Consider the following 14512-nt stretch of genomic DNA (forward strand, 5'->3'; position numbering starts at 1 on the left):
AGGGAAGTTCTATACATACTCCACTATGCTGTTTCTATGAGGGAAGTTCTATACATACTCCACTATGCTGTTTCTATGAGGGAAGTCTATACCAGCTAAAATAATACTGTGAGACAGCCTGGACTTTTGAATCTTTGAATACAAGACTCGCATTGAGTTCAACATTAAGCACAAAACGAGGCCTGGTCAACATTTGTGAGTTTGTTCCAGTGCTTCAATCTCTTCATCCCTTTTTTTTTTCTTTTCAATCTTAGCAATCACTAGGTATGATGGTTTAGATGAGATGGCCCCATAGGCTTATATATTAAAAATTTTGTCCCCACGCGATGGAACTGTTTGGGAAGGATTAGGAGGTGTGGCCTTTCTGGAAAAGGAATGTCCCTGGGAGAGGTACTCTTAGTCTCTCTCTGTCTCCCTCCCTCTCTCCCTCTCTCTTCTCTCTGCTTCCTACTTGCAGATAAAGATATGAATGTTTAGCTTCTACTGTGGCCATACCTTTGTTTTATCATCATGGACTCCAGCCCTCTGAAACTATAAGACAAATTAAATGCTTTCCTTTTTAAGTTGCCTTAGCCATGGTGTTTTATTATGATAATAGAAAAGATAATAGACAAGTAATTATTACTTGGGATATTGTTATGAAATAAATATAATGTTTTTGACTCTTAGATTTTTCTTTCTTTCTTCTTCTTTTTAATTTTTTGTCTTTTTTTTTTTTTTTTTTTTGAGACAGGGTTTCTCTGTAACTTTGGAGCCTGTCCTAAAAAAATAGAACTTATAGGCCAGGCTGGCCTCAAACTCAGAGATCCACCTGCTCCTTCTTATTTTTTTCAAGTCCCAGTCCAAAAAAGGCGGGGGGGGGGGTAAAAAGTACTTCCCAGAAAAAAAAATAAACCATAACCCATGAGGAGGATAGAGCAATCCAGATCTCCAGTTATTTAGCCAACTTGTCTGAAAAATCTAGATGTTAGGATGGTGCATAAATCCCAGGTGCATAACTCATGCTGCTGTCCTGTTTAAGGAGGTAGAGTTTGGACAGAAGAAAAAAAAACTAAGACTAATAAAATGGATAGCTTTGCTAAGATCCAGGGTTGGAGATATGAGGAGTCCTCAGATCCAGATAGATTCCACAGTGTTCACATGGTCAATGTTTCCCTTTCTCTCACTTCCCTCTATTCCTTCCTGTTACTTTTATTTTTCTTCTGAGATAAAAGTCAATCTGAACTGGACTTGTTATGTGTGAAGAATTCCTGTTGGAACACAGATAGCAGAGAAGAAACATGAGCTGTACTAATTCCTTCACATTGCTTCTTCGCCAACTACCAACGCAAGATCTGTGAGTGAAAATCAGCTTTGTGCTCTTCCTGTCTCTGTGGAATTAATTATTAAACTGCAGTCACATTTGCAGAATCCCTAGTGTGTTTCTCAGTAGTGTGTGCTGATGTGGACAGGAAAGAGCGAGGCCCAGACACCACTAGAGCAAGGCATGGAAGCTCCAGCAGAGGGATTGACTAGGTTGGTTGAAAGACATCTGGGACAAGAGTCCAGAGGAATGCTGTCAATTTGACTGTACATAACATATGATTCACCGCTTGGAGTCTATGAGCAGCAGCTGCTTTCAGTAGGCATCTTCTGCAGTGGTTCCCCACTGCTCTCCTGTTTGCCCAGCATGGCATTCATTTTAGAACTGGGTCCTGTGGTCACACTCAACTTATCATATTCATGATATATGATTCACTGACCAACCAGCCAGTCCTAACCATTCATAAAAACACTGAAATGGTTATATTGTAACTTACATCTCATTGAAAGGTTAACAGGGTCTTTCTGTACAGTCATCAAAAGAAAAATGGTTTCTCTCTGCCATTCAGAACCATTGGTTCTATGCTGCTTTGATTTCTGCATAATCCATCATACTACCTATAGTGACCAAAGCCATCATCTGTTTTCTTCTTGGAGGACTGTATTCCTGAGAACATAAATTCACGGAGAGGAAAAGTCTGCATTATTCCTTCACCACTGCACAAGCAGTGGTTAACAAGATGCACTGGATATTTGTTGAATAGCATGCTGGCTAGAGGCTCCCTGAAGGCACTCTGCCATCCATAACAGAGAACACAAAGGAAGTGAAGAGAGGGAAAAGGAAAAAAATGATAGAAGAAAGTAGAAAAGAGAGAGAGAATCTTATTGCCTAGGGTATTTGAACCCTCAAATTTAATCTTATCCATGTAGACAGTAGTGAATGGTGCCTTTAACTTAGTGAAGTATAGTGGAGTTTGATGTGCCAGGGACGTATTCACCTACTCATACTGCTATATATATTTTTAATATACCAAATTATATTACTTGATAATATCAAATTAAGATAATTCTCAAAAGTGCATACCTTAAAAGGTTTTTATATTACAGTCCAAAGTATAAAATGAATATGCCCTAGTCCATGTGAATGCACATAAATGACTGATGAATCTTTTTTGTAAAGCAATCTTAATTAATATAAATAGACAATACCCTTTCTTTTTTATCCCCCAATTCTGATGTAGGGTGGATTAGTCATTCAGTTATAATAAAGTGTGGAAGAGAAAAACAGCAGTTTCATAGTACTGGCCTTCACTGTGTAAGAATAGTTAGTGTCCCTAGCCATATCCTCCATGGAAGTCGAATTTCTTCTGATGGGATGAGCTGAGGAGGGCACTTTACTTCAATGTCTCCTCCTGAGACTGTAAAGCCTTAAGCAGCACTCCACAAAACCCCTGTGTCAGTAACAAGAAACCAGGAAAGACTGGGCCACTGAGGGCTGGTGAGACCAAGGAAAAAAGGTGCCTAGGGCAAAATGGACAGAATATATACAGACATTAGGCAACTGCACAAATCCCAGGCTCTTTCTAGCCCAAGGATTAGTTAGTTACCAGGAGTGTATGAAGACGGGTTGGCTAGTTTTGACTAGTGTGCCACTGGAGGAACGTTGTCGCAGGAGGCAGGATGGAACCAGATGGGAGACAGTGGGGCTCTGCCGTTCTTCTACAGTCTTAGATTCTTTCAGAAAGTTTATATTTAAAAAAAATCTATAAAGAAAAATAGCTGAGGACACCTATGAAGACAAGCTCAAATGGATGGCAACACAGCTGAGCTACATTTCTGCTCCCAATGTGAGATCATCCATTAGAAAACCTGGAAATAGGTGGTTTACTATAACTGAGCATTCACAAAAAGAATGAATTCTCATTATGTGGAAAAATGAATTAACTACCACTGCAGAGAAGGAAGAAGTTCATACTGCCCAGGCTTTACGCTTTGAGTAGTATTAACTGTTAGGTATTAGGAATTACCAAGTCCTTTCAAAACAGATCACTTGGGACATGGATACAGTGCCCAAAAATGGGGTATTTATTTTTATTGTTGTTGTTCAAACCCTTGTGATAGCAAGGCTTAATAAAGTTTCTCTAAACTCCATGGAAAGATCTTAGAAGTCTCTTTCAAGATACCTTCACCAAAATGAATGATGATGGACTTCAGCAAGGAAAACACTAGATTTTCCTGTCTTGGCAAAAAAGAGCATAAAGATAGATACAAAAGAAAATATTCTGTTTAATATTATCCTTTGTAAGCTCATCCATTTTCCTGCAAATTTCAGTACTGAATTAGGGCTTCTCCTCCCCTGTGTCCTCAGTAGCATCTGTTATGACATTTCTTGATGATACTGCTCTGATTGGGTGAGACAGTATCTCAAAAGAAGTTCTAACGGATGGATTTGGAAAGTATATTAAGTTAAGAGGCTCAAACCTAGGAAGGCATAAACTGCACATTCTCTTTCATACAAACTTCCTAGCCATCAACGTATAGATATGAACATATGCATGACATACACGTATGTGTGTCTGTGTGTGTAATCATGGGTAACATCTCAAAAGTAGAAAGGAGACAAAGAAAGGGTAAAATAGATACTGAGGTAGGCAAACGGACAAATGGGCTATAAAAAAGAAAGACTGGGAAAGAAGCTTACAAAAGGGAAGAAGGAACTGAAGGTAGCAGAGGGTGGGTACGGTTGGGGGGAAGGGAAGCCAATGAAACATAACTTTGAAAATACCATAATGATTTCTAATACGTAGTATGAAATCTAAAGATTTTTTTAAAAATTGAAATAATGGTGGCATTGGTTAATCTAAAAGGGGTCAGAATATAATAATTTAATAATATAGGCAAAAAGATATCATTGAGCCTGCCCTATCCTTAAAGAATTCAAATTACTTGATTATTTGTGTGTGTGTGTGTGTGTGTGTGTGTGTGTGTACATGTATTTATATGAAAAAGAACATAGGCATAGTGATATATGTCTATAATTCCAGTACTGGGAGGACAAAAAGATTCCTGGGAACTCAGTGGCCAATCATCCTGGCAATTAGTGAGTTACAGGTTCAGCATGTGCCCTGCCTCAACAACGAAGGTAGAAAATGATAAAGGAAAACAAGGTTCAAGATTCTTTTTCTTTTGGCAGTGTGGGGCAGTGAGTCATTAGGAACAAGTCAGGGTTTCCATCTGTACACTAAGGCTTCTCCTTCTACCTCCACCTTGCTCTAAAAACAGTTTGACTTGATGACATCATACACTAGAGGACATCTGAGGTATCCTAGGCATCACTTTCTGAACTGAAGGCAATCACAGTACTTAGTTAAGTCAGGGAAAATGAGTGAACCTCCATCCAATGTATAAACTCACAGGCTAAATACATAGGTGCTGAGTACAGTCACAATTAGAATATTTTGTCTTGTGACATTATGTACAGCCAATATGCCCTGCCCTGCTGTCATCTTAAAGTCGGGCCTTCTTTAGCAGTTGGTACTGGGCTTCTCTGCCCAGTCCCATCTCCTCCAGGAGAATGAGACATTTGTGCTGGCTTTCTTCACCCAGCCCCTTCTAGATCTGTCACAGCTCCTGCATTATTTATTTCCTTCCACGATTCTCTGCCCTTCTAAAAATGTGACTTGGAAGCAGGAAGTAATTAACATCAAACATATAGCACTTGGCACATAGTGGACCTCTCCACAAATGTTTTTACTTGAGTTAAATCAATAGATTTGGGAATGTGGAATGAACCAGAAGAGCTGGCAGCATATGGGAAGAGAAGTCCACACAAGCTGGTTCTTTATTCCAGGGGCTTTATACTTTCCAGGAATCCTAAGTAAGAGTGTGAAAGAAAAGAACCAGCAGAGAGGAAAATCATTTTCTTCCTGTTCTCCTGGGACCATACATCTTCCACCACATGTCCACAGGCTTACAGAAAACTGTTCCTTGCCAGTCCCCGTACCCAGCTTCTCTATGCTCATCACAGGAGTATGTAGCACAATTAATAAAAACCCAGAGACAGATATTGGGATTTAGTCTGAAGGTGTAAAAAGCAGAACAGTCAGTCACTGACTTTTACCTCTACCTCAGTCTGAAATGGTGATTCTACCTCCAGGAATCTCAGAATGAGACTGAAAGCTGTCTCTTCTCATTTTATATTCCTCTCTAGAGCTGGGCTCATAGGCATGCACCACTACTGTCTACTTACTGTGGCAAACTAGTGTGGATACCGTGTTTAAAGGTGTGTGTTATTACTGCCTGATCTGTAAGGCTGACCAGTGGGGTTGTTTTAGACTCTGATCTGCAGGTAACCTTCATTTATTGAAATACAAATGAAATATCACTACAGTAAACCGAAGATATGAACCACGTCCCACCAGGACACTTCTTGACCCACCTTTAGATCAGACACATCTCTGTAGCACTGTTCAGAGCGAGTGTGGTCTGACAGCTGTACATTCCAGAAGCAGGGAAGCTGATACACCAGGAAGGGGTTTTGTTTGATGACAGCATTGAAAATATCCTGGAATAAAAGCCAAGGACACAGTCAAGTGAGTGGACAGGTTTAACTTACAGGAGGACATCTCTCAAATACCATGCTCTGGAAATAGGATTGCTCCCATTGTGGACAGTTTTCCCTACTGCTTTCTTCAGGAACCAATGGTTAACGTCTGGGTAGGAGCAGAGGAATGTCATAGGCCAAACAATCTCACTTGATGCTTGGGGGCCCAGCTGGTCATAACCCAGTGACGTCACACTGGGCTGATAGGTAATGACTTTCCCGTGTTGACTATCATGAAATAAATCAAGTCTCTTATCTTCCCCTTATCCTACTCTAGGTAGGAGCCCTGTCATATCCTGAGCCTTCATGAGAGGAAACACTGTGATGCTACGTGGCTCAACTCATCCTGAGGGTTGAGACAAATGATAGACCCTTATTTCAAGTAGCTCTTTCTCAGGGCTTTTGGTTGGCCTAGTGATGGATGCTCATTGAATTTCTGAAGGCCACAGTACCTAGAATGCAACTCCCTATTTCAAACTCCTATTCCAAGTTGTGTAGAAAAGGAATGTGAATGTTTTAAACCATTTTTGAGCTCCCTTCAAGCCTAATATGTAACCTCACTTATTAACCCGCTACTTGACAGGTGATTCTGGGAGGTGAATTATGGGCCTTCATGGCACAAGATGGCTAAACAAACTATCCTCATTGGACATATTTTACACACACACACACACACACACACACACACACACACACACACACAAATTGCTAACTTTGGGGGCATACACTCAGGTCACTGCTACCTAACTTGAAATATAAGGACAGCGGACAACTTTTGCCTCAGGTCCTAGACAGCATCTGAGTTATTTTATTTTAGTTTTCCAAGCTATATCTCATTGCTTGGAAAAGGAGGTCAGTTTTTGTCTCCTAGGGAAATACTGAATAATAATACTTTTAAAAAAAGAATTAAAAAGTTATATAACCTTGCAGATTTTCTTGTTTCCTCTTTGTATTTGAAAACTTTGTGGGACTCTGACAAAGGACTCATGAGGCATGAACTAATTTCGGAAAGGAAGAAATGAAAACCCAGAGAAAGCATCTTCACATCTTAAGATGATCAGCACCATCACAAGAAGGTAAAATCTAAGTGAGAGGTCTTGAGTTCTGAGGTCAAATAGATTCATGCCTTTCCCAATCAAAATGAGACATGTGTTTTTATAAAATTAGCTCATCATCTGTTGGAGTTGAAGGACGTTCTCAGACTGTCTGCTTAATTTCTCTTTTTTTCCCTGCTGAAATGATATTCCCTTGTGTTTAGGGCTACCAGGATGAGAGTCACAATAATGGCTTTATCCTACACATTGCATGCTGCTTCGCAGATGCATGTGAATTATCTGGGAAATACACCATGGCATTTTCTGGTCATAGGGAGCATGTACATTCCACACTGGTGGTAAAGATAGTATTGATGCCTTTTCACATAGCAGACTATCATCCACTTGTGAGTCTGATTCCATAAACAATGAAGTTTCTGAGTAAAGACTTTAACACTGAAACACGGGTTAGTGGTTTAAAGCACTGGCTGCTCTTCCAGAAGAGCCAGGTTTGATTCCCAGCACCCACATGGAGGTTTATAGGCACATGTAACCTTCAGTTGTAGAGGATCTGACAGCCTCTTCTGCCTCCATGGGCACCAGGTACAAATGAAGTCCAGAGACATACACGTGGGCAAAATAAGTTTACACATAAAGTAAATAAAGAAAAAATATTGGGTCCTTTACTGTTATCTTCCTAAATGTCTTAGTATACAATGTTCACTGAATGTCTTTTGATGGAGTGTATGAAAGAAACAATGACTTGAGACCATTCAATTATTAACAGAAGTCTTCGGGGGCTGGAGAGATGGCTCAGCGGTTAAGAGCATTCCCTGCTCTTCCAGAGGTCCTCAGTTCAATTCCTAGCAACCATATTGTGGCTCACAACCATCTGTAATGAGGTCTGGTGCCCTCTTCTGGTCTGCAGGCATACATACAGACAGAATATTGTGTACATAAAAAAATACAGAAGTCTTTGAGAAACAGACCAGTTCTGCTGTGCTTTGGCATCTGGAATATTGTACCAAAGATCCACATGCTAAACTACTAGTCCTAAATGCTGAATTACCACTGAAGGTGCTTAAACCTTTGATAGGTAGGATATAGTGGAAAGTTTTAAGGCCACTGGAAGAACACATGTGAGGGGGACTGTGGAACCTTAGTGTCTTCTTTGATGTCCTTATTGTAAGGTGAGCAGATAGGTAAGATCCTCCATTTGCTCAGCAGTGTTATGGTTTTAGACCAAGAGCAATATGGTCAACCAACTATGGGTTAACTACTTAACTATGATCCAAAATGAACCGCATAATCTAGACATAGTGGCATATACACGCCCATCCCAGAGCTTGGGAAACAGAGGCAGAAGAATTGCTAGTTCAAAACAGAATGGAGTATTCCCTGGGAATCTGTTTGAGAAAGAAAACAATGAACTAAACAAAACGGTAACAAAAAACCCTTTCTCAGCGTTTACTGTAGTAACAATACAACAGCACTAAGAGGAGGGTACTCAGGTGTAAGGATTCCTGTCATTGGCCACTCACCTGGTCAGCCAAAGAGGTAGACAGCATGCCCATGAGTTCCCTCTCTGCTGTCAGCCTCCACATCTGTTCCCATTTCATCTTGCGCAGCTTATCCAGAAGCAATAGTATGACTCCTGGGCAACAGCATAGGATAGAAGAACAAGAGCAGCAATGAGACGGAACTAGAGACACTAGCCACTCTGGGACAGCCTAATCACCTAAAAGGACGATCTCAGGAGTGAGCCTTCACCATACAGGGTGCATGGCTTGAAGATGAGTCTTGGCCTCAGCACCAGGCTCTGCCAGATACTGAACAAGTGTATATATTATTACAATTTCTGTCTGCCTTCATTTAAGCCGCTACAAAGTGTAAAACAAAATCACATCTCTGAAACATCCTCACTACATAGGAAAGAGTATTAAGGTGAATGAGTAATGCTTAGTACTTTCTGGAGATATTTTGTGGTGATAGTTGCACTATTGAATTAAAACAATAAGTTTCTATTATTTATTTACTATTTACAGATTATATCACAGTAATAACAAGAGATCGTGCTGTCGACTTCATGTGCATTCCATTTCTCACAAAAGTAGCTTCCTTTCATACGAACGCACCCTTAGTATGGCTGATAAGTGGCACTTGCACAACACACACCATTTGCTTTTTTTCAGGAAAAATACAACTTTTCTACAACTTTACTTTACTCCAATTACATGTTTTGTTTCACTTACTAAACATTTCTTTTTGTTTGAGAGTTTGCCTTCATGTATGCATATGTGCATTTGGTATTCACAGAGACCAGAAGAGGGTCCCTGATTTTCTGTAATTTGAATTACAGAAGGCTCTGAGCTGCTGTGTGGGTGCTGGGAATAGAACTCAAGTGATGTTCAAGAGCAAGTGCTAAACCTATAAGCGTCATTTTAACCCCTTCTAAGTACATTATTTGACAGAACTGACCAGTCACACCTCCTTGCCTAAGTGTTCCTTACTTGAGAACTGCTTTCCTTGGGTCAATGATAATTAATATGCGTGTCAATTATTGGAAAGGCAGTGCTCATGTTGGGTTTTTAATGCAAATGTCAAAGTTTTGTGTTCATAAGAAACTATTAACAAGAGCCTATTACTTCCTTCTCATCTTTTTTTCATGGTGTGTTTTTATAGGGATGAATGTGAGCAAGTAGGGCAGGGTATAGGGTAGTTTTCCATTGAATCCATTCTTGCATTTGGAAAAAGGGAAAAAAATTAAATATAGTATTAAGGCCAAAAATTCAAAATAGTTCTAACAAGGAACATGTAATTTGGCTTAGTTGAGTGAATTGGAGGCAGCTACCTACTAACAACTCAGTCCACGTGGACAGAAAAAGCCATAATCAGAAGAGGCCACATGGCCAAGGTAGTGAAGGGACTTGCTACACATTTGGGTCTTCAAAGCAATCCAATTCATTATGATTAATTGAGGAGATGGGCCACTGTCTAGGCAGGTAAAAAATTAGTTGACACCTAGATATAACTGACTTCCTCCTTCCAGCCAGATACATATATTGACTCTAACACTTTTTAGTTATTCTAGTGGTACACGTTTGTAGGAAAAGTATATTCATCATTTACAGAAGGTTTTAGGCAGAGAAAGTTTGACACATTTGGAAGAGTAGAGTAATACAGAGATGTGTATTTATGAGTCACAAGGTGCAGTACACTGACTGCCTATCTCCTTCATACATATTGGCTGTTCTTGAATATCATTTTCTTCAATGTTCCAAGATCCTTTGAAAACAACTGTCATCCTTATTTAGCTGGAGGGGAAACTGAGAGGCTAACTTAGGCACATATCTAATTTAGAGTTGAAAAACAGGCAAACCAATATGGGTGTGCCTTACTCCAAAGCCAATGATACAGATGTATGAAAATGTCATAACAAAATCTCTTACTTTCATGCTAAAACTGCTTAGTAAAAGAGTCTTATTTATTTTGGGAGGACAATAAAGTAATTTTGGGGGAGATACAAAATAGAAAAATATAGTGATATAAGACAAGGAAGACAAAAGCAGAACCCAATCTAAGTGTATGAGAGACTTCATCAACTCTTATTGAAAAAGCTAATTTAAAATGGATAAAGTCAATACTCTAATATATAAAGAGAGGCTGGGCAAGCTGTAGGTAGTGATAAAAATTTTTAAGGAACATTCTTAAAAGCCGAGGTCTATGTGAATCTATAAACTATGGAGTCTGAGCTTAGCATCAGCACTTTTAAATGGTACTATGTCTTGGTGGATAGGGTGACAGACTTGGTTCAACACCAACAGGTAGGCTCTTTGGAGAGGACATGAAATCAAGTTGGTTCTGCAGAGAACCAACTACAGAAACTCAAGACTTCTCTCCCAGTTTCAGAGTGTTATGAGATGTAAATTAATTCTATAATGATTATATTTCAAGTCAACACAAACTGTGGAAATTAATGTAAGATTTACCCTATACCCGGGCACCCATAAATGCCAAAAATAAAACATGATTGATGAACCAAAAGATCCATCATGTCCTTGTACCTGCTCCCTTCTTTAGACACAATCAATCTCCTGAGGTGGTTGTTTTATGTCTTTGTATGTCCTCACATTTTTTATCTCTATCCATATGATAATAAACAATACTTGGTGGGTTTTCTGGTGTGTGTTTCATACCACACGTTCTAGTCTAACTTGCCTGTATATTTACTGTTTACTTAAAAATATTTAAAATATTTTATATGAGCATGTTCATGTGTGTTTGGGTGCAGGCATGTGGGCAAGTACATGTGTACATGTGTTTGTATGTATAAGGATGTCAGAAGACAATCTAAGGTATTTTTTCTTATTGGGTACTGTCTAACTTGTTTAGTTATTTACCTATTTATTTTTTGAAACTGGGCTGGGAGAAGAAGTTAGTTGAAAATTCTAAACAAAAGCTATCTAGATAAAAACGAATAGGAATGATATTTAGGCAGGGGAAGGAAGCGTGGCATGTCAGGGAAGATGCTCTTCCCTGAATGGCATGTCTCTAGAGAAAGACATTCAACATCTATCAGGTTATAAGTATTTCCTACCGTATCTCAAGAGCAGAGCTTAATAGAAAGATTAAAAAGATGCTGGAAAGAACATTTGTCTTTGCTCACAAATCTATAATTAGTCACAAATTATTTACATAATGCATATCTTCACACACTCAGACTGATGCCCAGAAGGAGCCTTCTAGAACATGGAACTGCCACCAATAAGGATGCTTAATGCAAGGACAGAACATTACAGCAACTTGGTTTGAGAACATTACACACTGCTAAGGACCCCTGAAAAAGTCACTGGGTGTCTAAACCCCAGTTTCTTATTTGTAACCTAGAGACTATCTCACAACAGAGGCAAGATTGAATAGGCATGATACCCATGGAAAATATAATCTGATAATTGATGTCTATAGCTAGGAATTCATTTTCTAGCCTGTATCCACATACCACCCTAAATATCTTCAAAAACATCCTCTTTCTGTTTAATGAACTGGACACTTGAAATACTGACATATTTCCAGGGCCATACCTCTCTATTCTTTTGGCAATATTCAACTTAGGGTGTTACAAGCAATCTGTGGTTATTAGAAAACCCATCGGGGTTATTGAAAGTGATAGTTAAAGGGCACAATCAAGAAAAAGCAAAATAGTAAAGGAAAGAAGATCCACCCCATGGAAAATTACGTGCATAAATTATGTTATTGAGCAGTAAAAACAGCCAGTTTAAGATGTCAAATAGAATCACAATGACAAAAGCGTCTAACAGATACTACTTTCTTCCAGGGCTAGGAGTTTGTAATAAGTAGGTAGGAGAATTGAGAGTGGCATATTCAAGAACAGAATTCCAAACAACTAAAAAATAGTCAACACACTTGTTTCTAAGAATGAGAGAAACCTCTGCTATTTATTGTCATTAGCCCCACGCTATAGTGAGACACACTAATTGACCACAACAGTCCTCCAAATCACGAATGGCACATAACCGCCATTATAACTAAGTTCTGAAAAATATACATTTCCTCATTAAGGTGTCTAATTATAACTTGTGGAATGTGCCTAATTCCCACTGGAATTGATAAAAATTAATGCACATAACTGCAAAATTGGGACAAGCTTTAAAGTGAACTCTGATTCAAATTACAGAATTGGTACCATAGGAAATAGGACCTTTTCAACATCATACTTCAATAAATGCTGTGCTCATTCTTTGGCACTAGGGCAGAAGGTGGTGCCAAAAACCTTGACTTTGGCCTTTGTCTGCATTTGCTGCTGTATTATCTGCCCATTTCCAGATTTACTGTTGGTGTTCAGGAGTGTGGAGCCTGCCCTTTGCCTTAGGGTGTTATGCACAGAGGTTGTGGCCTTAAATTTGGCAGGACCTTTTACTGCAATTGGCTGGGATGTGTGGGGCCAAGCAGGGTTTTATTAACAGCTGTCATGCCAGAAGCAGAAGAGACCAACATGATATAAATAAACAAATAAATAATCAAAGGCTTCTCCTGTGGACATGTGGTCTAGTGGTAGACTATATTTTATCTATGGATTAGAAGGCAGGGCTGTTATCTTCTGTACCAACTGAGGATGTAGTGAAGCTCACACCCGAAATGGCAAGGAGAACAAGACAGTATCTATGAGAGAGGAGAAAGAGAAGTACCCTTTAAAACACTGCTTTGTTTTGGGTTAAATATTGGGTTCTGTTGTACTATTAAAGGGAGATATAGCTGAAGACAGAGACACTTAGCTAGCGTCTACCTGGTAACTGCTGTCCACAAGAGTCTGGATTCTTTATTTATGTGACCTCTGATTGAGAAATGTTCCTCATTTTAGAGATGAAGACTAAGGCTCACATATGGCTATCAGTTGCAAAATTAATCATATTGGATGTCATTTTGCTCCATGTATGTATGTGTGTGGGTGCGTGTTCAAACATGCTCATATGTAAACAGGGGAGGCCCAGTTCTACCAGAGTTCTCAATCCAATATAAAGTAGTTCCTTCTGGAAGAAGAAGGAAGGAGACCTTAGGGCATCTGCAGGTGGCCCCTGTACAGATCTGGCAGGACAGAAATGTCAGAGCTTCCTGAAGACTGTCCTGTGTGATGATGATGGCAGGCATGATCCTGTGTAAGTGACCATGGTTACTGGCTGGAGACCGGAAAGACTGGTATCAGGACTTGCTGAAAGCTAGAGCAACTGTCTTCTTCCTGCATGTGAGCACACCCAACAGATCTCTCAGCAAGTATAGGACTAGCACTTCCTAGCAAGGAGAACTAAAAGAAAACTTCCTCAGTACAGTAGTAGTTTCCTTGTTGCTATGACCAAATACATGATGAAAGTGACTTAAGGGAAGAAGTATTTTAGCTCATAGTCTGAGGGGTCATGGTTAGGTCATAATGGTGAGAAGTTGTGGCCCCTGAAGCTCCATGGCAATAGGGGTGTGAGGCTGCCTGCTCACATTTCAGAATACTGGGAAGCAGAAAAATGAGAATGCAGATATGCAGGTGTTTTTCACCTTCCCCCGCTTCTAATTCAGAATGGAATCCTAGCTTATAGGGATGTTACTGCCCACATTTTGGTTACCTTCTCGGCTACTCTTCCTTGGAAATGCCCTCAAAGGAACATCCAACGGCATGCCCAACTAATGCCCAAGTGTTTCTTAATCCAGTCACATTGACAATCAAAACCAACCACTAAATCAGGCAAACAACTGAGGTCTGCATGACCAAGACCTTTCTTAAGGGAAGCTCCCCCTCCCTTCCTTTCTTCTCTTAGTTTCTTTCTTTCTTTCTTTCTTTCTTTCTTTCTTTCTTTCTTTCTTTCTTTCTTTCTTTCTTTCCTTCTTTATTTCTTTCTTTATTTATTTTTTGAGAAAAAAAATTTCCGCCTCCTCCCAGCCTCCCACTCCTCCCCCCCCACTCCTCTCCCCCTCCCTCTCAAGTCTGAAGAGCAGTCAGGGTTCCCTGCCCTGTGGAAAGTCCAAAGTCCTCCCCCCTCCATCCTGGTCTAGGAAGGTGAACATCCAA

The 14512-nt window shown here is 39.8% G+C and overlaps 1 protein-coding gene across 5 annotated transcripts in view; it reads right to left on the reverse strand.

The window, feature by feature from the left end:
* The window catches only part of Large1 (LARGE xylosyl- and glucuronyltransferase 1), a 573700-nt gene that overhangs the window by 89064 nt on the left and 470124 nt on the right, over positions 1-14512 (reverse strand). For all 5 annotated transcript variants that reach the window (XM_026777408.1, XM_026777405.1, XM_026777407.1 and 2 more), the window contains 2 exons: positions 8481-8593; positions 5741-5866 (listed from right to left, as the gene is read on the reverse strand). In XM_026777408.1, the coding sequence (XP_026633209.1) occupies positions 5741-5866; positions 8481-8593 (239 nt within the window). The remainder of the gene's footprint in view (positions 1-5740; positions 5867-8480; positions 8594-14512) is intronic.

The sequence above is a fragment of the Microtus ochrogaster genome, unplaced genomic scaffold (assembly GCF_000317375.1).
Source record: "Microtus ochrogaster isolate Prairie Vole_2 unplaced genomic scaffold, MicOch1.0 UNK63, whole genome shotgun sequence".
In the NCBI taxonomy this organism is placed as follows: domain Eukaryota; kingdom Metazoa; phylum Chordata; class Mammalia; order Rodentia; family Cricetidae; genus Microtus; species Microtus ochrogaster.